The sequence below is a fragment of the Theobroma umbraticum genome, unplaced genomic scaffold, assembly GCF_002168275.2.
Source record: "Theobroma umbraticum cultivar Fairchild unplaced genomic scaffold, ASM216827v3 scaffold_130.0, whole genome shotgun sequence".
Lineage (NCBI taxonomy): Eukaryota > Viridiplantae > Streptophyta > Magnoliopsida > Malvales > Malvaceae > Theobroma > Theobroma umbraticum.
In genome coordinates, this window is record NW_018397264.1 from 6,959,340 (window position 1) to 6,980,348 (window position 21,009).

The 21,009-nt window shown below is 36.9% G+C and overlaps 5 protein-coding genes and 1 pseudogene across 6 annotated transcripts; 4 read left to right on the plus strand and 2 right to left on the minus strand.

Annotated features, from left to right (window-relative positions):
- Window positions 1-806: 806 nt before the first annotated feature.
- LOC110421327 (protein RALF-like 33) lies at window positions 807-1,528 on the plus strand. Its single transcript, XM_021434902.2, has one exon. The coding sequence runs from the start codon at window positions 861-863 to the stop codon at window positions 1,245-1,247; it is 387 nt and encodes a 128-aa protein (XP_021290577.1). The 5' UTR covers window positions 807-860; the 3' UTR covers window positions 1,248-1,528.
- Window positions 1,529-2,244: 716 nt separating this feature from the next.
- HSBP (heat shock factor binding protein) lies at window positions 2,245-4,303 on the minus strand. Its single transcript, XM_021435618.2, has 5 exons — window positions 4,192-4,303; window positions 3,504-3,557; window positions 3,245-3,268; window positions 3,098-3,140; window positions 2,245-2,719 (listed from the first exon to the last, which is right to left on the minus strand). The coding sequence occupies exons 1-5, from the start codon at window positions 4,192-4,194 to the stop codon at window positions 2,580-2,582; spliced, it is 264 nt and encodes an 87-aa protein (XP_021291293.1). The 5' UTR covers window positions 4,195-4,303; the 3' UTR covers window positions 2,245-2,579.
- A 1,148-nt stretch (window positions 4,304-5,451) lies between these two features.
- TSPO (TSPO(outer membrane tryptophan-rich sensory protein)-like protein) lies at window positions 5,452-6,297 on the plus strand. Its single transcript, XM_021435875.1, has one exon. The coding sequence runs from the start codon at window positions 5,605-5,607 to the stop codon at window positions 6,130-6,132; it is 528 nt and encodes a 175-aa protein (XP_021291550.1). The 5' UTR covers window positions 5,452-5,604; the 3' UTR covers window positions 6,133-6,297.
- A 1,057-nt stretch (window positions 6,298-7,354) lies between these two features.
- On the plus strand, window positions 7,355-9,175 carry LOC110421271 (xyloglucan 6-xylosyltransferase 2 pseudogene; annotated as a pseudogene).
- A 1,595-nt stretch (window positions 9,176-10,770) lies between these two features.
- On the plus strand, window positions 10,771-16,016 carry PRMT4B (protein arginine methyltransferase 4B). 2 transcript variants are annotated; one of them, XM_021434753.1, is made up of 15 exons: window positions 10,771-11,178; window positions 11,534-11,596; window positions 11,948-12,050; window positions 12,151-12,294; window positions 12,507-12,610; window positions 12,692-12,790; window positions 12,875-12,944; window positions 13,150-13,246; window positions 13,686-13,740; window positions 14,235-14,318; window positions 14,538-14,615; window positions 14,936-15,039; window positions 15,127-15,299; window positions 15,400-15,527; window positions 15,676-16,016. In XM_021434753.1, exons 1-15 carry the CDS (start codon window positions 10,972-10,974, stop codon window positions 15,757-15,759), a joined length of 1,593 nt encoding a protein of 530 aa, XP_021290428.1. In that variant the 5' UTR covers window positions 10,771-10,971; the 3' UTR covers window positions 15,760-16,016. The 2 variants fall into 2 exon arrangements, with proteins under 2 accessions (XP_021290428.1, XP_021290427.1); XM_021434752.1 differs by having other exon boundaries at window positions 10,773-11,178; window positions 15,376-15,527.
- Window positions 16,017-16,446: 430 nt separating this feature from the next.
- Window positions 16,447-20,669, minus strand: LOC110421149 (P-loop containing nucleoside triphosphate hydrolases superfamily protein). Its single transcript, XM_021434643.2, has one exon. It carries the CDS (start codon window positions 20,367-20,369, stop codon window positions 16,623-16,625), a length of 3,747 nt encoding a protein of 1,248 aa, XP_021290318.1. The 5' UTR covers window positions 20,370-20,669; the 3' UTR covers window positions 16,447-16,622.
- Window positions 20,670-21,009: the final 340 nt, after the last annotated feature.

The following is a 21,009-nucleotide window of genomic DNA, read 5'->3' on the forward strand; positions in this document are numbered from 1 at the left end:
TCTGAAAGCTTGACTTGACCTGATGTCCAGAGGTAAGACAGGGCAGATTTAACTCCAGGCAATCATATCCAAAACCCTGTCTCGTAACATAGATTGTTGGTATGAAAACTGACTCATTACAAAACAGAGAAGTCCTTAGTGCTGCAAAGAAAAATACTGCAGAGCGGGCCCCTTTCATGCCATCAATCAGCATCAGCAGCGCAAAACGCGCAAAAAGTTGTTTGCCAAATGCTCGAATACAAAGACTTAATTTGACACACTTTGAGTAGCGTTCTCATGACATTGAAAGAGAAATATATTTTGTTTTCCTTACTCCAAAACCTATACTTATCAAATGTTCCCATTGTCTCACTCTCACCTTAGTTGTCCACTATCTGGCGCTATCTCAACATTTCATCATAATGTTTAGGAATTAGGATTATATGTTATGCAATACAAATTGAATTAAAAAAATTTATAAATATAATAAAAAAATCTATCACATCGAATTTTATAATTACGATTCATATTATTTTTAGACACAGTGTTAAGGTGTATATATTATATATATTTATTATAATAATTCAAATTGAATAATGATGACAGTCAAAAATAATTCCCACAATTAATTTTTTTTTTATTAATTAATTAATTTTTACAAGGGTAAGAAGTAAAGTCAAAAGATTGATTAGTGGATGTCCATAAAGCATTTGAAACGCTTAGATTGCAAGTAAGGTCGGTCACGTTAAAGTCAAGTGGCATGAATCGCAAATAAGTCGAAACCACAGTGGCCTTTTGTTAACGTCAATCACTTATAATCCTAAAACCTGCCCTGGTTTTCATTCCCTTCCATCAACAGAAAAACGAAAAAGAACCCGAAAATGGGAAGCTCTAGATTCTCGCTCAGTCTGCTCGCGATTTGCGCCATCCTAGCCGTCTACGTGGCGGTTTCAGATTCGTCTCCAACTCTCGATTTCGTCGGCGGCGACCAATTCCTCCCGATTAAATCGGAGTGCCGCGGATCCATCGCCGAGTGCCTGATGCTGAGCGGAGACGAATCCTCCTCAGACTTCGATGCCGAGTTCGCCATGGGCTCCGAGATCAGCCGCCGCATTTTAGCAACGACTCGTTACATTAGCTACGGTGCGCTGAGGAGAAACACCGTGCCATGCTCTCGACGCGGCGCGTCGTACTACAACTGCCAACCAGGAGCTCAGGCGAATCCCTACTCACGCGGGTGCAGTAAAATTACCCGCTGTCGGCGCTAGATTTATTTTCCATTTTAAGTCCTTTTTTCGCCTCTCTAATTTTAAAAAAAAATGTAATTTTCCTCCCTTAATTTTATTCCTTATTTAATTATGTGTATTGCTGATGGGATTGTTGTCTTTAATATTTTTCCAAAATTTTTATTTAAAACGTATATAAAAAAAGAAGTGAGTGGAATAAAGATGAAGATTATTGAATAAAGTGTGATTATGTTGCGACTGTAGTATAATCAAACCCTGTTTAATTTTATTTCTAATATATATCAATTTCGGTATTGTATTTATTTTCTGTTATTGATATTTCTTTTTCTAATTTTTGGGTCCATGATATTAAATTTGAGGCGGATATCATTTGATTTTTGTGGTGGTGAATCTATCTTTCTCTCGAGATATCAGACAGCCAATGGCCCAAAAAAAGTAAAATTTGTAGTTGGAAAAATAGTTGGATAGTTAAAGAGTTAGCTACAATAACTTGTCCCACCTTCATTTAAAGCCTCAATTTTTAGATTAAATCAAGGCATCCTTAAGCTATGTTGAACATTAATTAATACGATTAAATTGACCCCACAAATTGCGCCTAGTGCTGGGGTGGGCGGGTCATGTGGCGAAGCTTTTCATTCATGGAATCTAATTCTTTTTTCAATGTGAAAGGGAAGGGATAGAGATTGAAATTGGGAGTGAATTGCAATCCAACTGTAATGGCATCATCTCTCTGACCTTTTTTGCTACACCTCAGATGTCTTTGTCATACTTGCATGCGTATCCAGGACCACCGTTGCAACACCATTTTTGTGCTTAAGCCAAATCAAACACCTTAAATCTAATTAATTCCTTAGTGAGTGGCATGATCTACAACAAATAATGAGATTCTTTCAAGCATGAATACCTTTGCCAACTACTCTTTTCTTTTTCCTATATAGAAAATCAAATTCCTCTTCAGGTGCTCATGGTGTCGGCTGCGGTTCCCCTGGTTGACACTAACAACAGCTCATCACAATCATGAAATTCAAAACATAGAATATACATTGAGCCAAAAGGTCTAATCATGGCCTTGAAGTTTCTGTGTGGAGAATACAATACATGCTGCCCGCACCTTGCGGCATTCAAAACAGGAGGAAGGCAGGCATCGCGAGGGTTAACAATATTCTATGGAAAATAGCTATTAAGGACGGCCTTGGTTACACGTATCAGGTGTATACTTGTCTCTTCCAAAAGTTGATACTACTGGTTTTCCATATGAGAAAGGCTAGGGAGTGGGGAGGAAAAGAAATAGAGTCTAGAAATACCATGTTGTAGACGCCTGATTCATTTATCCTATCACAGAACTGTTAAACTTCACTGGGGTGACTTGGAATCATCCTTTGGCACGGCAGGAACTGAAGGAGAAGGAGAAGGAGAGTTCTCCGCACCCATCTCTGCTCTGAGATCATTGATGCTTTGCTCTAGCTCATCTATCCTGCTACCCATCTCATCAAGTGCATTGAAGTTAAGGATGTCAAGAAACCATTTACAAATGGGATGCAGTATCTTATTCTCCTGAGAATCAGGAATATACATCCCATTAAAATGAAATTGCTTTATTTTGGCTTTGGTAGGACTAGAGGAACAAGGACAAGTGAAACAAAAGTCAGCAACCCTCCAATGACTTCTTTCCTCAAGTAAATAAAAGCCCAAGCTAAAAACAGACTAAAACCTCAGCAATGAGCAAGTCAAGAAGCCAACCTCCACCAACAGGACCCCAAAGTCAACAAATCACATTTCTGATGCCATAAAATACCAATGAAGCAATTTCATCTCCTCAAGATTCAGTTTCCTAGTACTATGCAGTTACTAGGTAAATAAAAAAAGGATATTCTTCATGATGATGGAGTCAGACATTGTTTGAAACCTCGATTGCTGCAAGATGTAACAATACAGCCAACTAAGCTACATCTGCTTAAAATTCATTGCTCCTTTATTCCATACAGAATCTTAAAGTAATTGAAAACAAAAAAACTCACCATCTGTTGAAGTAGATTCTGGACCTGCAATAGGAAGAACTAAAATTCAGCGAAAGCTGGATGAAAATCATTTAAACTATAGAACCAGAAGGTTGCAATATGCATACTTATAAACATCTCAAAATTCCCATGCTTTCCTCAATTTAGCTAAAACATAAAATGGTCCAATGCAACCCAACCAATTCAAGTGCAATGTTTTTAAAATCCCGCTAAATGTTATTTATGATAAATTAAAGTAACGACTTGAAAAGGAACTCACAAAAGCTGTCATATCACCAGTGCTCTGTTTTGGATCAACTGAATCATTCCCATCCTGCAGAATAAAGGATAAAACCAAAATCATGCAACATAAAATGCCATCAAGAGTATCAATATCTCCTACCACATTGAATCAGACTGCATGATAGGTGCTGAAGGAAGCAAATCTTTAATCAATGAAAGTAAAGTTCAAGCCAAAAGCCGGCAAACAAAAATCAACTCAATTACACCCAAAAAGCTCAGTCATCTAATCTATAACTTAAACATCACCGCAACATAAAAACAATTAAAAAGCTACATTCCACAGTTACTGGTTTCAGCAATAGATTCTTACATTCTAACTCCATTAGCAAGCCGCATACAAGAAACATATCATCAAAACTAGTGGATTTCCATATCGTTAAACATTTGAATATAATAATCACATTTAATTTCCAACCATTTCTCAGCAACCAAACAGAACTCCAGCACTTTCAAAATTACAATTCAGAAGAAAATAAGACAAACAAAAAAAAATCTTCCTAATATGGCTACGTCGTACAATAGAACAAATCAGATTCACTACAATAAAATTCAAAACCCTAATCCAACAATCTTCGATGAATATATAGAAAATAATAAAACGAACTAGATTTTAAAGAGGAAAAAAAAAACAGAAAAAATAAGCTAATGATGAAAGAGGAAATCACCATTCTCGAATTATTCAGCCGGAAATTGCTAGCAGATTTGTTGCTGGTTGGCTGTGGAGATAACAGAGAAGTGGCTTTAGGAGAGTGACTGAGTGAGAGAGCGAGCAGTAAAAATTACTAGAGAGATAGAAGATGAAATTACCTTTTTCTCCCAACTTTGTTTTCACACAATAGATGACTGGTCCAAGGGCATCTATGTAAAAAACAAATGTAAATATAAAGTCTTAACCAATTTACTCTAATTTATTATCCTGTTTCTTGCAAGTGAATATTTATTTGTTAATTGTTTATAAATAACAGATAATTATATATAATAAATAAAATTTTGTGATTTTAATTTATAAATTATTTAATATTATTAAAATTATAAAAAAAATTCAATGAAAGTTGTTAAATACAATTAAAGTTCTTATTATATATTAGATATATTTATAATAAAATTTATGAAAATTATTTGATGCAACTAGATATCTTTTATATTTTTAAAATAAATAAAACTTGTTAATATAAAATATAAAAAATTTAAAATAAAAGTTTAGGGTTTAGATGTATAATATTTTCATTAATAAAAGTTTTTTTTCAATATTCATACTTTTATATTTATAATTTGAATAAATCTTATTAATATTTATAGTAGAAAAACATGTAAATCATTCAATGGAATTAAAATTCTTATATATTTATAAATTAGATAAAGTTTATTAATATTAATCATAAAAAGCATTTAAAAAGGTAATTTAAAAATATAATAAATAAATATGATCATTTTCATCAATAAAAGAACTCTGAGTTTATACTTATATATATATATATATATATATATATATATTAGGTAAATATCACAATGAGTGCTAAAATTTGATTATATGTCTATTTTAAAGTTTTAGCTTTCATTAGATAGTTTCTTCTTTTTTTGTGAATAATATTTAAAAAATTATTGAATCACTTAAGTGACATAAAATTACGTTATTCCTCATTTAATTGTACATTCGAAATTAACATCAATAAAAATAAAAAATAATTCAATTTAAAATCACTAATTAAATACTTGAGACCAAGTCCGACCTTAATCATAAAAATCAACCAAAAATTCTTCACAGAATCTAAAATTCAATTCAATATGTGGGGAATTTAGATGGAACAAGGTATACAGGCAAAGAAAAGAGAGGAAGATTAGGAGCCAAATTTTCTTCTTTTAGAAATTTTATTAGACAAATTAGTATGAGAAAAAATAGGGTCAAAAAAACATACGTGGTCAATTGATTTTCAAAGGTTCCATTTATGGAAACCCAAGATTTGCTCCACAACACTCATCTCCACCCCATGATTTTTTTCCCTCGATAAATATTCATTTCCCAATGCTCAATGCCTTTTACAAATGGCCTCTCGAATTCTCCCTAGCGGACTCTCAACATGATCAAACAAGCCGCGGCGCAACCTCCGGTGAGGGCCAGACCGGAAGACAAGAAGGCTAGAGCCAAGAGGGCTCTCTGCTCTCTCCTCACAGCCATCGCAATCCCCCTTTCCCTCACCCTCTTCGTAATCTTCAAGTTCGGTTCGGGCAAAAGGTACCGTGCCATGGCGCACAAGCCGTTTTGGTTCCCCCCGCTGTGGCTTATTCACCTTGCCTCGATCGGGACAAGTTTCCTCATGAGCCTGGCAGCTTGGCTCGTCTGGGTCGACCGTGGGTTCCACGTGAATTCCAACGCTTTGCCCCTCTACGTTTCCCAGATATCGCTGAGCATCGTGTGGGATCCTCTGGAGTTGGTCATGGGTGCGGTCGGGCTCGGATTCTTGTTCTGTTTCTTGCATTTTGGGACTGTTTTTGCATGTTATTGGAATTTCAGGAAAGTGAATCCCTTTGCTAGAGATCTCGTTAAACCTTGTTTGGTTTGGTCCGGATTTCTTACAATAGTTAGTTACAAACTCCTAACCCTTTAAATTTAGCGACAAATCTCGAAGAAATGTTTAGGGTGAATTAGTGTGATACATCGAGAGTTAGAGATGTGAAAATCCTTTTAAATTAAGAGATTGTAAATATCTTATGTTTATTTATTTTTGGATTTAGGATATTCATATTGCATGCAAGTTTTTGAAAGATTTTTTATTCACATCAAGTTATAATATTACCAAGGCACAACAAATTATTGTTCATCTAATTTTCACAAGCAAATGTTAAATACATTATTAAGCATTAAGCAATCATGGCTGCAATTGTTTAAGACTTATGGGGATATGCTCAAAACTTGAAGACATACTTAAAATCTATTTTATTTTCTATCAAATAGTGTAATTCGTTTCAATGTAATATACTTTATTGGTAGAGATGAAAATTAATCGAGTCAAATTAAAATTATTGATTGAATTTGGTAACTTTGGATTGAATTTTTCGATTTCAATTTTAATCCATTAAGAAGAACCGATTGAATTTGATTATTCTTTTTTTTTACATATTAATTGGCTAATGGAAATAATTTATTTGATTATTTTGATCAAATTTTGGTATTCAAAATTTTTAATCGAATCGATTGAAAAATATATCATTAATAATTTATATGAGAATATTATATATAAAATATTATTAATAAATTTAAACAATATTTTTTATTTACAAAAATATTGTTAATGTTTTAACATATATTTTAAAAAAACTTCATTTACATTGAAATAATCAATTGAATTGATTGAAATAACTTCGATATTGATTTTTTTTATTATAATTTGATTCATTTCAATTCTTTATTCTAGAATTGAATTAATTTAATTTTAAAAAATTTTAAAATTAAACTGATCAAATGGATCAAATCCTCAACTTTATTCATTAGATTAAAAAAATAAAAGAAAACAAAAAATTTAATGACCAAATGCCAAGTGCCAGCTCATAAAAAAGTCAAGCTCTTAATTAATTTTGGGCCGTCCCTTCATTGAGCCGTAAATCAAAAAATGTTAATCAAGTTGTTAAAACCCATGTGATTGGAGTAAATGCAAATCTCGAACACGTGCGCTCCTTCTAACTGGACTAATAGGCTCACCCCCTGTAATGAAAGGGCCACCACCGTACGATCTCTCTTTACCGTGCCCCACCCATGGGATCTACGCCCGTCGTTACACCATCATATATTTTACATTTCCATCAACGTGCTCACCTTAAACCACCCAAAAATAAAATATAAAATAAAAATATAGAAGCCATCTCTCTGTTTCCCCTTTAATTTTCCCTCTTTTTTCTTCCTTCCTTCCTTCCTTGTTCACTTCCCAGTTCCCACTCCACCGATTTATTTCTCCCCCTCGGTTTTCCATTTATTTACAATCCGAACCAATCGACTGAAGGGGCAAAGAAACCAGGATGTTGGACCGGTGGTTACGACCTCGCCGTTCCCGAGCCAAAATAACCGTTCTCTGCCTTCTACTGACCTTCATCGTCCTACATGGCACCTTTACCCCCGCGAAATCCGGCTCCTCGGGGGAAAGCTCCGACAACCACCGCTCCTACGCTTCCCGCAAGCGGGCGGAGTCCCGCCGCTTACTCGAAGAAGCTCAGAACGACAACAACGATAAGAACTACGCCGAATTTGATATCTCCAAGATTCTCGTCGATGAAGAAGGCGAAGACGAGGAAAAGCCTGACCCGAACAAACCGTACTCACTCGGACCTAAGATATCTGAGTGGGATCAACAAAGATCTGAGTGGCTCAAAAACAACCCAGAATTCCCAAACTTCATCGGTCCAAACAAGCCCCGAGTCCTCCTCGTCACCGGTTCGTCACCCAAACCGTGCGAAAACCCGGTCGGCGATCATTACCTTTTGAAATCGATTAAGAACAAGATCGATTACTGTAGGTTGCACGGGGTCGAGATTTTTTACAACATGGCGCTTTTGGATGCGGAAATGGCGGGATTTTGGGCGAAATTACCGTTGATTCGGAAGCTTTTGCTTTCGCATCCAGAAATCGAGTTTCTCTGGTGGATGGACAGTGATGCTATGTTTACGGACATGGCGTACGAGGTTCCATGGGAAAGGTACAAAGATTCTAATTTGGTTATGCATGGTTGGAATGAAATGGTTTATGATGAGAAAAATTGGATTGGATTAAATACGGGTAGCTTTTTGTTAAGGAATTGTCAATGGTCGCTTGATCTTTTGGATGCTTGGGCTCCGATGGGCCCGAAAGGGAAGATTAGGGAAGAAGCCGGGAAAGTTTTGACCAGGGAGTTGAAGGGAAGGCCGGTTTTCGAAGCCGATGATCAGTCTGCGATGGTTTACTTGTTGGTCAAGGAAAGGGCCAAGTGGGGAGAAAAAGTTTATTTAGAGAATGCTTACTATTTGCATGGTTATTGGGGAATTTTGGTGGATCGTTATGAAGAAATGATAGAGAATTATCATCCGGGGTTAGGGGATCATAGATGGCCCTTGGTTACGCATTTTGTGGGGTGCAAGCCCTGCGGGAAGTTTGGGGATTATCCGGTGGAGAGGTGTTTGAGGCAAATGGACAGAGCTTTTAACTTTGGGGATAACCAGATCTTGCAGATGTATGGCTTTATGCATAAATCACTGGCCAGTAGGAGGGTTAAGAGAGTTAGAAATGAGACTGCTAATCCACTTGAAACTAAAGATGAGTTAGGGTTGCTACATCCAGCTTTTAAAGCTGTTAAGGTTTCACCACCTTCATAATGGTTTGATGGAATAGCTTCAGTGGATTGATATGCAACAGTCATACACTGCTGTTCTTGATTTACTCTTTTACGTGTCTATTTCGATTCATTGCTAATCCTTCCTTTTGGTAGCCTGATGATGTCCTCAGTTTTTATACTTTCATCACCAATTTTCTAGTTATTGATTTATAGGAAGGAAATTATTTCTGGTATAGATTTACCCTGTTTAGTAACATACTTATTGGATGGAATTGTAGCACTCTTTATAGTGGCTAAATTTTTCATAGATATTTCAGTGTCAATGGAAATCATAATAGCACTCTTCCTTCAATGAATTGTTTGATTACCTGAAGGCTCGAGTTTATTAGTTGTGTTGGAATGAAAATGCTTGTACTTATTCTTGCAAATATATAATTGCTGAGCAGAAAGAACGCTAGGAAGATAAACAGAGGAAATGCTGTTGTAAAGATTGGTAATCACCACACCTGGATTTTTAAGTAACCATAGGATGTTGCCAGATTTCATGTTTCAATGATGAATTTTAATGGTTGTCTCTGTTCAGTGGGTATGAATACGTTTGTAGATAACCCATGCAAAGGGAACAAGAACTAGACATTGTTATTTTCGTTGTAATTGAACTGAACAAACTTAAATATGCCTTGCTATTGTTTGTGTGTTACTGCTGCTTATAAAGTTGCTGGTTAAATTAATATGAATGAAGTTGATGTCCAGGGAGCTAGCGTCTCTGTTTCTAGCACATTCTGGCCCTGATTTCTCGTGAGAGAGTATGAGAATTGCCATTGCTACCACTGCTCTGCACAATGCACTTTGTTAACCAAAACTTAGATCACTACCTTTTGCCTTTGAGATTACAGTTCTTCCACCTCCTCCTTCCTTTCCTTACTCAATTCGAGTTCTCTATAGAAACCTTGTAAGAGCATAGCATTGGATGTTATGTATCTGCACCAAAGAGTTGAGTTGAGTTCATTCATCTGGATGAGAAGAGCTAATGGAATCATCCATTGGAAAAATGAGATTCATGTTCTGTTACCAGCCCCTGATATTCTTTATGTTTGTGCTCAAGGACTATGCTCTGTCCAGGATAGATTGCAAAATGTAGCAGCAACTTGAATGGCAGACCGGTTACTCTGGCATCTGATCTCCTCAATCTTTGTTCACTCTTGGGCCAAAAAGTCTCTCTTCCATCTGTAATTTTATCAATGGTAGCCTTGGCATCATCCTCTCCCCAAGAAAAGATGAAAACATGAAAAAGGTAAAAAGCTAATATAGATAGGAATATGAAAGGAAATAATTTTTACAAGTGTATTAGCAGGACAAATGAAATCAAAAAAGATTTAAAACAAAAAAATAATTGAATTTCATTCCGCCCACTCTTTCAATCTATAAAAGAAATTCCTCTTTATTTTATATATATATATTTTTATTTTCTTCATAGTTTTTTAGTACTAAAAATATTAATTAAAAAACTTCAAATTAAATAATTGTATGATACTACCAAAAGATTATCTACCAATTACCTTACTAATTTTAGCATGCAAACTTGGTATAAGTGTATATAGAAAAAAATAAGAAATTAATTTCATGATGCAAATAATTTGGTAGCAAGTCCAAATTTTCTACTTGATTCTAAAAATTATAAGATTAAATAAGTTAGTAGTGTGAAATAAACAAAATAATAAAAACAAAAAATTCCCATTCCACTTAAAAATTTTGCCTTTAAATTTGCCCTAAGATTTCACTTGAAAATATTAAAATCTCCTATTGGATCCATAGTGAAAATAAATCCAACGGCTGTGATGCTCACACGTCACCAATCACACTCAAACTTCCCTCTGAGCAAGTAGCATCTACCCTCAAACACAAAAACCAAAAAAGAAAAGGAAAAAGAAAAAAACAGGCTTTGTTTTTTTGTTCAGTCTCCATAAATCAGCTAAAGCCACGATCTTTGTTCCTTCTCTCACTCGGTGGCGGCTCTCTCAAGCTTTGCCCTTTCTTCTCTTTCTTTTAATATATATATACATATTTTTACCTTCTTTAACAAAAACCCTAATTTTAGAAATAGATTAGGTACACTAAATTTCTATTTCCTTTTATTTTTGGGTAATAATGATGGAGGGTTCAGCTGGGCTAAAACATAAACACTTGGAGTTCACTTTGGCGTCAGTTTCTGAGCTGTCTACTTCATCGGTTTCTTCTTCTTCTTATACGCCGGTGATTGCTCGGTTCAGTGCTGATGGTGGAGTTGCGGAGCTTCGGTTTCACCAAGGTTCGGAATTTATTGATGGCTTCAATGTCGATCTTGGAAACGCTCAGGTAAGAGAGAGAGAGAGAGTTTGTTGTTTTATTGTTGAGAAAATGGACATGCGATGGAAAGATAAAGAAAGAGGAAATCTTGGGCAGATTTTTTATTTTTGTTTTTAATTTAAATCAGAAACAAGCTTGGGTTAGTGAATGCCTACTTTTTTCTTTGGCATTGAAGAGGAGCATAGCGAGTTGAATTTCTTTTTCTTTTATTTTGATTTTTTTTGCTTTGGGTTTGCTTTGAGTTTCACTTCCCCGTGAAATTGGATTGGATTATTAAAAGTTCCAACTCTGGAATGACATTTTTAGTTCCTGACGGCTTTGAAGGGTGTAACATGGTTGAGTTTCTTGTTATTATTGTTTTCAGCTCTTCAAGTTGGGGCCTGTTAAATCTCTTTGCGTTTCCGAGAGTTCTGAAACCAATAAAGAGGTACTAATGTCATTTCAAACTTAATATTTTGAGGTTCTCTGCCTGGTATATATGGAAGTTTAGCAATAGAAGGAACGGTGATGACTTATGAATTCATTCTTTTAATTTCTTCAAATTTTTCCGTTGTTTTCCTGGTTTGGATGCATGAAAATCCATGCTAAGCTGCTGGTTGTACCTAGCTACTTCTTTCTACTTATTACTTGAATTATTGCAATTTGGAGTATATGTCCTGGCCAATGTTTTTTTGTCGAAAATTTGCATAATCTTTGCTTTTAATATGTATGATATTACTGTATGATGTCAAACCAGTGCCAGATGCTATATTTTTTGACAGAATTTCTTTTGAATCAGAGACCATATTCGTGGGGAGTCACCATTGAATTTAGAAATGAGGAAGAGGGCAGGGACTTCCATTCTGCATTTGAGCAATGGAAGGAGGAAGATGTTGTTCAAGGTGCTACTTTTGATACCTGATTATGATCATGCAGACAAATTGACTGTTTATTGGCTTTTATGTTGTCCTTATTTCTTTCTTTCTTTTTTCTCTCATCCAGGAACACATTTACCAAATGGAGCCATTTCTGCTTCTAAGAGCAAGTTTGATAATAAAATCGAGCCAGCTTCTGCCAAAATGTATTTCCATTATTATGGACAATTGCTACATCAGCAAAATATGTTACAGGATTATGTGAGGACAGGTTATATCACAAAGCTGTGTTTCGTTGTTTCTTTTGATTTTGTATTACATATTCACTTTGAATTTTGTAGACAATGCTAACAAAGCACACTGCTGTGAGATATTATGGCATTATGTATGATCAACATGCAAACATAGTTACCAGACAAGTAACTTTTACTACAGGTCACACATTTTACATGCTGATCATTTCTTAACTGCATTTTTCTCCAGGAACCTACTATGCTGCTGTAATTGAGAACCGTGCAGATTTTACAGGTCATGTGGTAGTTGACGTTGGTGCTGGCAGTGGCATTTTGTCATTATTTGCTGCACAGGTATTCTTAACCTTTTGATCTACTTTGACAATGTCCTGTGGTTTGTAGGTTGATGCCCTACTCTTTTCTTCTCCCTATTAGGCTGGTGCAAAGCATGTTTATGCTGTGGAAGCTTCTGAAATGGCAGAATATGCTCGCAAACTTATTGCTGGGAACCCCACATTAGGTCAACGGATTACTGTATGTGCTTGTCTTGTCATGTTGTTTTGTGTTCTCTCTTATATCAGGATTGATCTGGTTGCTCATTTGTCGTTTAACGTATAGGTGATCAAGGGTAAAGTTGAGGAAGTTGAGCTGCCTGAGAAAGCAGATATTCTGATCTCTGAACCAATGGGTATGATGATGTGTGAGGCTTTACTTTTGTCATTATGTGGTGATGATGAAAATTCCATGATACCAATGAAAGTTTTAATTTTTAGTGAGAATTTGAAAATGAAATGCTTTGAAGATGTCTAGAATTATTTTATGGATGTTTAAACTTTTGTTGCTTTGTTTTGATTGAAGCAAGCTTCTTTAATTGGTTTTTGGGTCACTTGCAGGCACCTTATTAGTTAATGAAAGAATGTTGGAGTCCTACATAATTGCAAGAGATCGGTTTCTTGTGCCTAATGGGAAAATGTTTCCATCAATTGGAAGGTAAGAGGTCCTCCATTGAAATCTGTTTTTTTCTCATGCAGTTGATAAATGATTTCCTACTTGCATATAATATCATCCTAATGCTTTTAGGAATTTTACTTATGAAAACTTGCATTTTACTTGGTCTTACTCTGCCAGTCTATTTAATGAATTACCATGCTAAACTGATTTAAATTATAAGCAGTTTTATGATTGCTGTCATCCTATTGTTCCCCTTGGTTGTTCAATTTAATTGTTTTATTTGATATGGTTTTTTCTCCTTTTATCTTTTATCTTTTGCTGGAAATATATCATTACTGTCACTGACTACATATATCTGTACCTTTGGGTTTTTTTGTGTTCCTGTTGTTAATTTCATTGATTTTTGTTTTGATCATCAAGCTGTAATATGCTTAAGTCTTTTTCCTTGAGTTAGTCTCATGCTATCTTACTCTTGTAGGATTCATATGGCACCTTTCAGTGATGAATATTTATTTGTTGAAATTGCAAATAAGGTATGTAGTTGACATTGTTTTGCTGGAGTATTGTATGCATTTTTTTACATGCATGTGTGAATTTAAGTCTTTGAAGAAAGTGGATCTAAAATGTCTCATGACTTCTTGGCATGGATCTTTTTGCTCCTCCAGTCTTATAAGAGAATTACATGGAAAGTCGCTGTATAATGTGTTTTATACTGTTTCTGAGCTTCCATTGTTTGTTTCATGCATTGTTCTTTAGAAAATAAAAGAACCTTATAGATTTCACAAGTTTTCAAGGGGATGGCTTGCTATTGGAAACTCTTTTGAAACATTTGATATATTGTATGCATAGTAATGCTGTCAACCCCAATGTTTTCTTTTGATTGTGCATTTTATAAATTATAGGCATCAGATGGTGTCTCCTTCTGCATTCCTTGTTTTGCTATCAATCTTCCCATGCTGCTCCTTTTTTAATTTTGCATTATATCTACCTTTTCTGTTCCTTTCCCCTAACCCAGAAAAATTTGCAGGCTCTTTTTTGGCAGCAACAAAACTATTATGGTGTAGATCTCACACCCTTATATGGGTCTGCATTCCAGGGATACTTCTCTCAGGTTTGTTTTGTACACCATCACATGCTTCTGTAGAATGAAAATTTGGTACTTTTATAGAAGCATTATCAGAATGTAGGGTTCACATTTGGGTTTTCTGATAGTTGCCAATAACTTTTCTTTGGCAGCTGCCATACTGGTCTTCATGTGTTTATGGTTACTCCGTTGTTGTTTCATTCTGTTTCAACTAAATTTTAATGAAATGTTTTTGCTTTCGTATAGCCTGTGGTGGATGCTTTTGATCCAAGATTATTGGTGTCTCCTCCTATGTGCCATGTAATTGACTTTGCTGAAATAAAGGTATCATCGAGGCGTTGTCTTGAGCCTGTTATTGATTGTTTAAACTTCCTGTCATAAACATCCATTTATGTTGTATCTTGATTCTTGGTTGCTTTGTTGAACTCTGTACATGTGAAAGCATTTTTTAGTTGTTAGCTTGTTGCAGATTTGCAGCTTGAGTTTAATGACCATGGGATATTAAAACCATTTTTCTGAGTGGTGCAATACTTTTCACTAAATTATGGCTGTTTGATTTGAACTTCTTTCTCCTAGCATAGTTGACTACTTTTGATGGTTATCAGTAAATGTGTAGTCAACATGCTCTTAATTCCTTTTTGCAGGAAGAGGACTTATATGAAATAGATATTCCATTGAAATTCACAGCATCTGTGGGGACTAGAGTGCATGGCTTGGCCTGTTGGTTTGATGTTTTGTTTAATGGGAGGTAATAATGTTCAGTTTTTTGTATTTTCATTGGGTTTGCAGTTTCATCCAATCTAACTGCTCTTAAACTGCTTTCTTTTTTAAACAGTACTGTGCAAAGATGGCTTACCACTGCCCCTGGTGCACCTACAACCCACTGGTACCAGATACGATGTGTTCTTTCTCAGCCAATTTATGTTATGGCTGGGCAAGAAATTACTGGCCGACTTCACATGATTGCCCATAATGCTCAGAGTTATACGATATATCTAACATTGTCAGGTTGGTTTTGACGTTGTTTCTGTGTTTTTAATTTGCTGTTTTGTTCTCCTAATGAGGTATGCTTCAACTCTTATAGCTAAAATGTGGGGCCCTGGGGCAGAACAAGGCGGAATTCTTCAGACCTCATCATGCAAACTTGATCTCAAGGAGCCTTATTATAGAATGTCGCAGCCACAACCCTACACATTGGCACAAGACCAGCAACCACATCAACTACTGCAGGCTCAGGTATCAGCTTGTATCAGATTTACGTGCATTGGTTCTTAGCTAATTTCAGGAGTGCTTTCGGTGCATGTGCATCTAAAAATTATCATCTGCCTGAATGGTGATCTCATTGTTATTCATAAACAATAATGGCTTCTTTCCATTTTAACAGGATATACCGATCCACGCTGAGGATTTAGAGGAACCTGAGTTGCTGCAGCAACCATCAGAAAATTCAGGCGCTCAGCTCCAATAAGTTACCGAGTGAAAAAATATTCAAAATTCCAGAGTCACGAGGATTCTAACGGGCATGTGTCTGTAACATAAATTTTGCTTTTACCCTGGAAAACGCTAGGGTGTAATACCTCTGGTCATTTGTGCCATTTGCTTCTGATCCCTGTATATTGAAACCAACGTGACTCACTATTATTATTTGAGTGGCTGTGTTGGATCTTTGTACGATTTTATCATGATTTAACCAGTTTAATAATCAAATCCTGTTCAGTGGGCAAATCCAATCTTCCAGTAAAGGTAGGCTTTTGCACATTTACATAACCTTGCAACTGGAAACATTCTTCACAGAAATGCCTAAACTGGTGTAGGAGTTTTGACATTGACAATGCTCCTCTACTTCTATCATTGTATTTCTTCTTTTACTTGTTTAATGTATCTATCAACTTAAATAACAGAAAACAGAAAAGCTGCAGGAAAATGACATGGCAATTATGTAATTTAGCTTATGGAACAACTCAACTGGGTAATTGGTGCATGCTAGAAATGAACACACTACTTCAATTTATGTAGCATTTGCCTTGTAGTATTGACAGGTTGTATAGAAATGACAGAAATCATTGAGTGAATGGAGTTAGCAAGTTAGATGGAAATGGCAAACCGACCAGAAGTTGAAATTATGGATGAGCAGGGATTTGAAAACTCTTGCAGGCTCATCAAAGTGCATTCATTTGGCCAGCTGCTGTAAAGAAATATTAATTTATTTTATACAATGAACAAGCTGGCTCATAACCATCTAATGAGTAGGTTCTGTTTCATTGAAGTTTTAAGTTCAGAAAACCTACTAGGTAGCTAAAATGAATTAGAATCGCTATAGTAAACAAAAATTCAGGATCTATCAGAGCCAGGATAGATCATCCTGAAGATGGAGGCTGCAATCGGAAGAATGGAAGCAAGTGCTATCAGTAATTGCTCTGAGCTGCTTACTTTGAGAGTGATCTGCCCACTCCGCTTGTTGTTCAACCCCACACGGACAGCCATTGATGAACTACGTCCAATAGAGAACTGAGACTGTAGGTTGGCCATTAGACCCAGGTCACGCCTCCACTTCACCAAAGACAGTCCCAATGTGGTCTGGTTCTGCTCTAGAGGAAAATCCTTACCCTTTAAGCGGATTTCCATATTGGCTCCATATGCTGTATCACCTTGAGATTTCATAGCCCCAGCACTTCCAGCTAAAACCAGGCGCTTCCCGACTGCAATCTGATCCTCAATCTTAAGTCCAGTAGCCGCATTTTCACCTAAGAAAGTAACTGATAAACCAGCAGTTGTTTGGTTTATTTTGAAATTTCTAAATTTTGTTTCGCCCCTGAAGATGTAAGCAAGCTGTTTTCCAACAGCTTGGATATCGAATCCCGCCATTGTAGATTTATTCTCTCCATGTTTTGCGCAAACTGAGGAATCTAAATGGATACTGAACTCCTTTTTATCCTTTGAAATTTGAACAGCAATAGCCCCAGGAAAACAACCGGCTATGGCAAGACTTCTTTCAAGGCTAACACCATCGTACCCAATATCATGATCCCAAACCTGTGAGTCCAAAACTGGCCTCATAAGAAGCTCAGATGAGGAATCCAGAAACCGGTACCGGTAAGTAGAGTTGTCTCCATCAAAGGAAGGAGGGAGGACCATGTCGGGTAAAGCAACTGGTACAGTTGCCAGATTATCCCCTGCTTCAACGTCTCCATCATCTCCAACATAACCAAAATTATTATCACCATCTTTCCCTTTCTTCTTAATTTCCCTCATTCTTTTCACCTCCTCTCTCCATTGTTTCTTTTGAAGCAGCTTCACACGATAATCATACTCCTCATAATAAGCCTTTCTCTGCTCCTTGCTAAGTTTTTTAACCTGAGATTTCCTTAGAGGCTTAAATGGTGGGAGCTGGTCATATTCATCATAATCTTCGTCATCAGAATTTGTTGAGTCTCCCAACTCAATATCCAAGTCAAGATCATCACCACCCTGATTGGTAGGTAGTTTTAAATGAGAACGAGATTGCAATAGAGAAGAGAGCAAGTACGGTAGAGGAGGAGAACGAAGTCGGATGCCAAAAAGCTTCTGGTGATCAAAAGGAGCTTGAGGTTTTGACAAAGAACTTGCTTCAGATAAAATCTTCACTGAATAGCACAAGAGTAGCAACTGTGACCTCCACCTTTGCCCATTGGGAAGCAAACTTTCTCCATTTCTGTCTCTCTGACATGATGGATGGTTCTCAACAAGAGCCATAGGATGCATCATACTTGGATTCATCAGACGCATGTCACCAACTGCTTGGCTGATTGCTCGATGAACCACATGGGACCTTTGAGCAACAAAGACTTCATAACTTAGGGGTTCCCCTAATGGTCCATCTGGGGAGGCAGATGCAGCATGAGTGAGAGTTACAATGGCATTTTGCCATATTGAAGAACCGAGAGAATCAGTTAGTGACTTCAGTAATAGCAAATCGGTAAGATCTCTGTCATGTGCGTCTAAACGATCAACATAGAGGACAACATCTGGTGGGAACTTCCTTACAAACCTCTTTATAGATGCTAATAGTTTGCGATTAGTAGCTTCTTCTGTCACAGGAGATCTAAGACCAGGTGTATCAAAAATTCTGATCTTAACTCCATCTACTGTCCCGACAATCTCCTTCACAGCAGATGTGGCTGGTTCAAAAGCATCAGTTCTAGATTTTTGCTCACATAAAATGGAATTAATGCTTGCACTCTTTCCCACTCCAGTTTTTCCGAGAACCACAATATTCAAAGAAAAATCTAAGTCATCTTTACCTTCTGCTTCAAGCTGCATAGCTGCTCTCTTGGCTGATTCAAGGGTGAATTCTTGATTGAAAAGACTACCCAAAGCTAGGGCCAGCCTGTACAGGACCTGTGCAACCATTGGATCAGTAGGAGAATGGCCTAGTCTCTCTACCAGTCTCAAGAATTTCACTCTTATGAGTTGTAACTTCTCAAATCTCTTCTTTTCTTCACCACTTATACTGTCCTTTGAGACGACATTAGCCATATTTGATGGTGGATCAACTTTTGAAGAATGGAACAAGGAACCTGAGTGAGCAGGGTGCTCAAGAGAGAATACTCTAGAACCACCATTAGAAGTGATTGTGAGATCACCACCATCTGATTCAGCACCTGTTGCTGTTTTCAGAAGAGCAGCCAATGCAGCAGAATTGAATAGTTCCTTTAGTTCATGCTCCTTCTTTGTTTCCACTTCTTCATCTGAGTCCATGACAATCTGCTGACTTGATGTCTCCAATTCCTCCTCCAAATCTACCTTCAAAGGAGAAGTGGACATTAATCCGTGTTCTACTTCTTTCGTTACATGTTTGGTTGTTTCAGAGCTTCCAAATATCAGTTGCACAACATCTTCATCAGGCAGTAGAACCTTTTCTGAGACATGCTTAGATATATCTTCTGCTTCTGGTTTAACTTTGTGGTCTAAATTTGATATTGGAGCTGCAAATTTAAAGGTGTTGGTATCACTCATCAATTCGTCTCCAATTTGCTCACCGTCAGTAGTTTTCAACAAGCCAACATTCCCAGTATTTGCAATCATAATATCATGGTCATTAGATTCATCTCTGTTCGCAGCTAAGAGCTCATACAACTCAGCTCCCAAAACAATTCTATTCTCCAGTTTCTTGCTTTCACTACCTTGATCAACAGCACCACTTTCAATAACATCAACATGGCTCCGTTCATTACCTTGGCAACTCGTTATTTCTCCTGCCTCTACCCCTGTTTCCTCAACTTTCAATTCTTTCATATTGGACACAATAATCTTGTCAACAGGTTTCACCACAGGTTGAGAAGAATGAATAGCATCATTGCCCATAACAAAACTCTTTTCCTCTAACTCATGACCATCACCATGTTTTGACTCGATCCTCTCAATCTCTGCCTTAACGAGAGTAGACGACTCGTATTGGTTAACAAAAGCAGAACTTCTCAACTCCAATGACTCTTCTCCTTCTCCATCTCCTTCTTCAACCCCCAAAGCCACCTTTATTCTGTGTGAACTTTCAACAGCACCAGGAACCTTAACCACACCAGAAAACCCTCCATCTTCCACTTCCGTCACTATTTCCTCCTCACTCAACGCTTCAGAAAACTCTTCATCATCCATTGACAATTGTGCAATAGGAACAACCGGCTCCGAACTAGAAACACCCACCAAACCAACATCACCACCACTCTCTCCCTCCCCTTCCATTGAATTCTCCATGCTATCAATGTCATCATCTTTCTTGGCCACATAAATTTTGTAACTTTCACCAATCCCATTTTCTTCCTCTAAGGTTTCCTCATCTGGGTCTCTCCTCTCAGAAGCAGTCTCAAACTCGTCACTACTCAAAAACTCCTCACTTTCAGAACCCAACTCACTGTTGTTCTCAAAACTACTTAAACCACTCCCACCAACAGAGCTGGCAGTTTCATGACCGTTGGTTTCGTATTCAGAATCAGAATCAGCAGTTAAAGGAGCTCGGATAGGTAAAGAACCTGTTGCTGCTGCTGACGAAGATGGGGTCTCTTCTGTTGTGGAAAAGGAGACAAGGGGCATTGAGTCCATGGCCTTGACCTTGAGCTCTTGGTTTTTTGCTCAAAAGAAAGATGCCCAACCTATGCAGATAATGAGCTTTTTTATTTGTGCTTTTTCTTCCTCGGGTTGTGTTGATGATTAGACGCTGGGTGGCTCTGGGGTAATCCGCCCTTTATGTCTTGTTTTCGATGATGCTTAAGTCTGTGTTTGAGTTGGACACTGTTGGGTTCTAGGTTTGGCCTTTGGAGCTTAGTTGGCTTGGAGAGTGAGACAACCACTTGTGCTTGGAGTAGTGAGCCGAGTCAAGAGAGCCATAGATAGGATTAGAAAGCGGCGGCTGGGGAACTACCCGCGAACATTGCTTGTTCTTTTGTCTCATCTTTTCTCTGTTACTAATATAGCCCCACGTTACATGCCTCTTGGCCAAATAAAAATATATAGTGCATCAAATTATAGTTCTATCCCTATGTTTAGCAAGAATTACATGTTGGTTCGAGATTATCATTTTCAAGGACGGCAAACGTAAACAAGTATCCGGCATAATCCAACTCGTATAAATAAGATTACGATATTTTATAAACATATTTAAACAAAATGTTAATAATAATTTTAAGATATTTATTATTTGAATTTGATTATAAATAATAATTTTTTATATTTGTTTGTAATG

Coding starts and splice junctions, on each gene's coding strand:
- LOC110421327 (XM_021434902.2), top strand. CDS start 861: ATGGGAAGCTCTAGATTCTCGCTCAGTCTGCTCGCGATTTGCGCCATC.
- LOC110421149 (XM_021434643.2), bottom strand. CDS start 20,369: ATGGACTCAATGCCCCTTGTCTCCTTTTCCACAACAGAAGAGACCCCA.
- PRMT4B (XM_021434752.1), top strand. CDS start 10,972: ATGATGGAGGGTTCAGCTGGGCTAAAACATAAACACTTGGAGTTCACT. Junction 11,597..11,947: donor GTTCTGAAACCAATAAAGAG/GTACTAATGTCA, acceptor CTTTTGAATCAG/AGACCATATTCGTGGGGAGT. Junction 15,528..15,675: donor ATCAACTACTGCAGGCTCAG/GTATCAGCTTGT, acceptor CCATTTTAACAG/GATATACCGATCCACGCTGA.
- TSPO (XM_021435875.1), top strand. CDS start 5,605: ATGATCAAACAAGCCGCGGCGCAACCTCCGGTGAGGGCCAGACCGGAA.
- HSBP (XM_021435618.2), bottom strand. Junction 3,269..3,503: donor CTGGTGATATGACAGCTTTT/GTGAGTTCCTTT, acceptor TTCCTATTGCAG/GTCCAGAATCTACTTCAACA. Junction 2,720..3,097: donor TGACTCCATCATCATGAAGA/ATATCCTTTTTT, acceptor ACTTCAATGCAC/TTGATGAGATGGGTAGCAGG.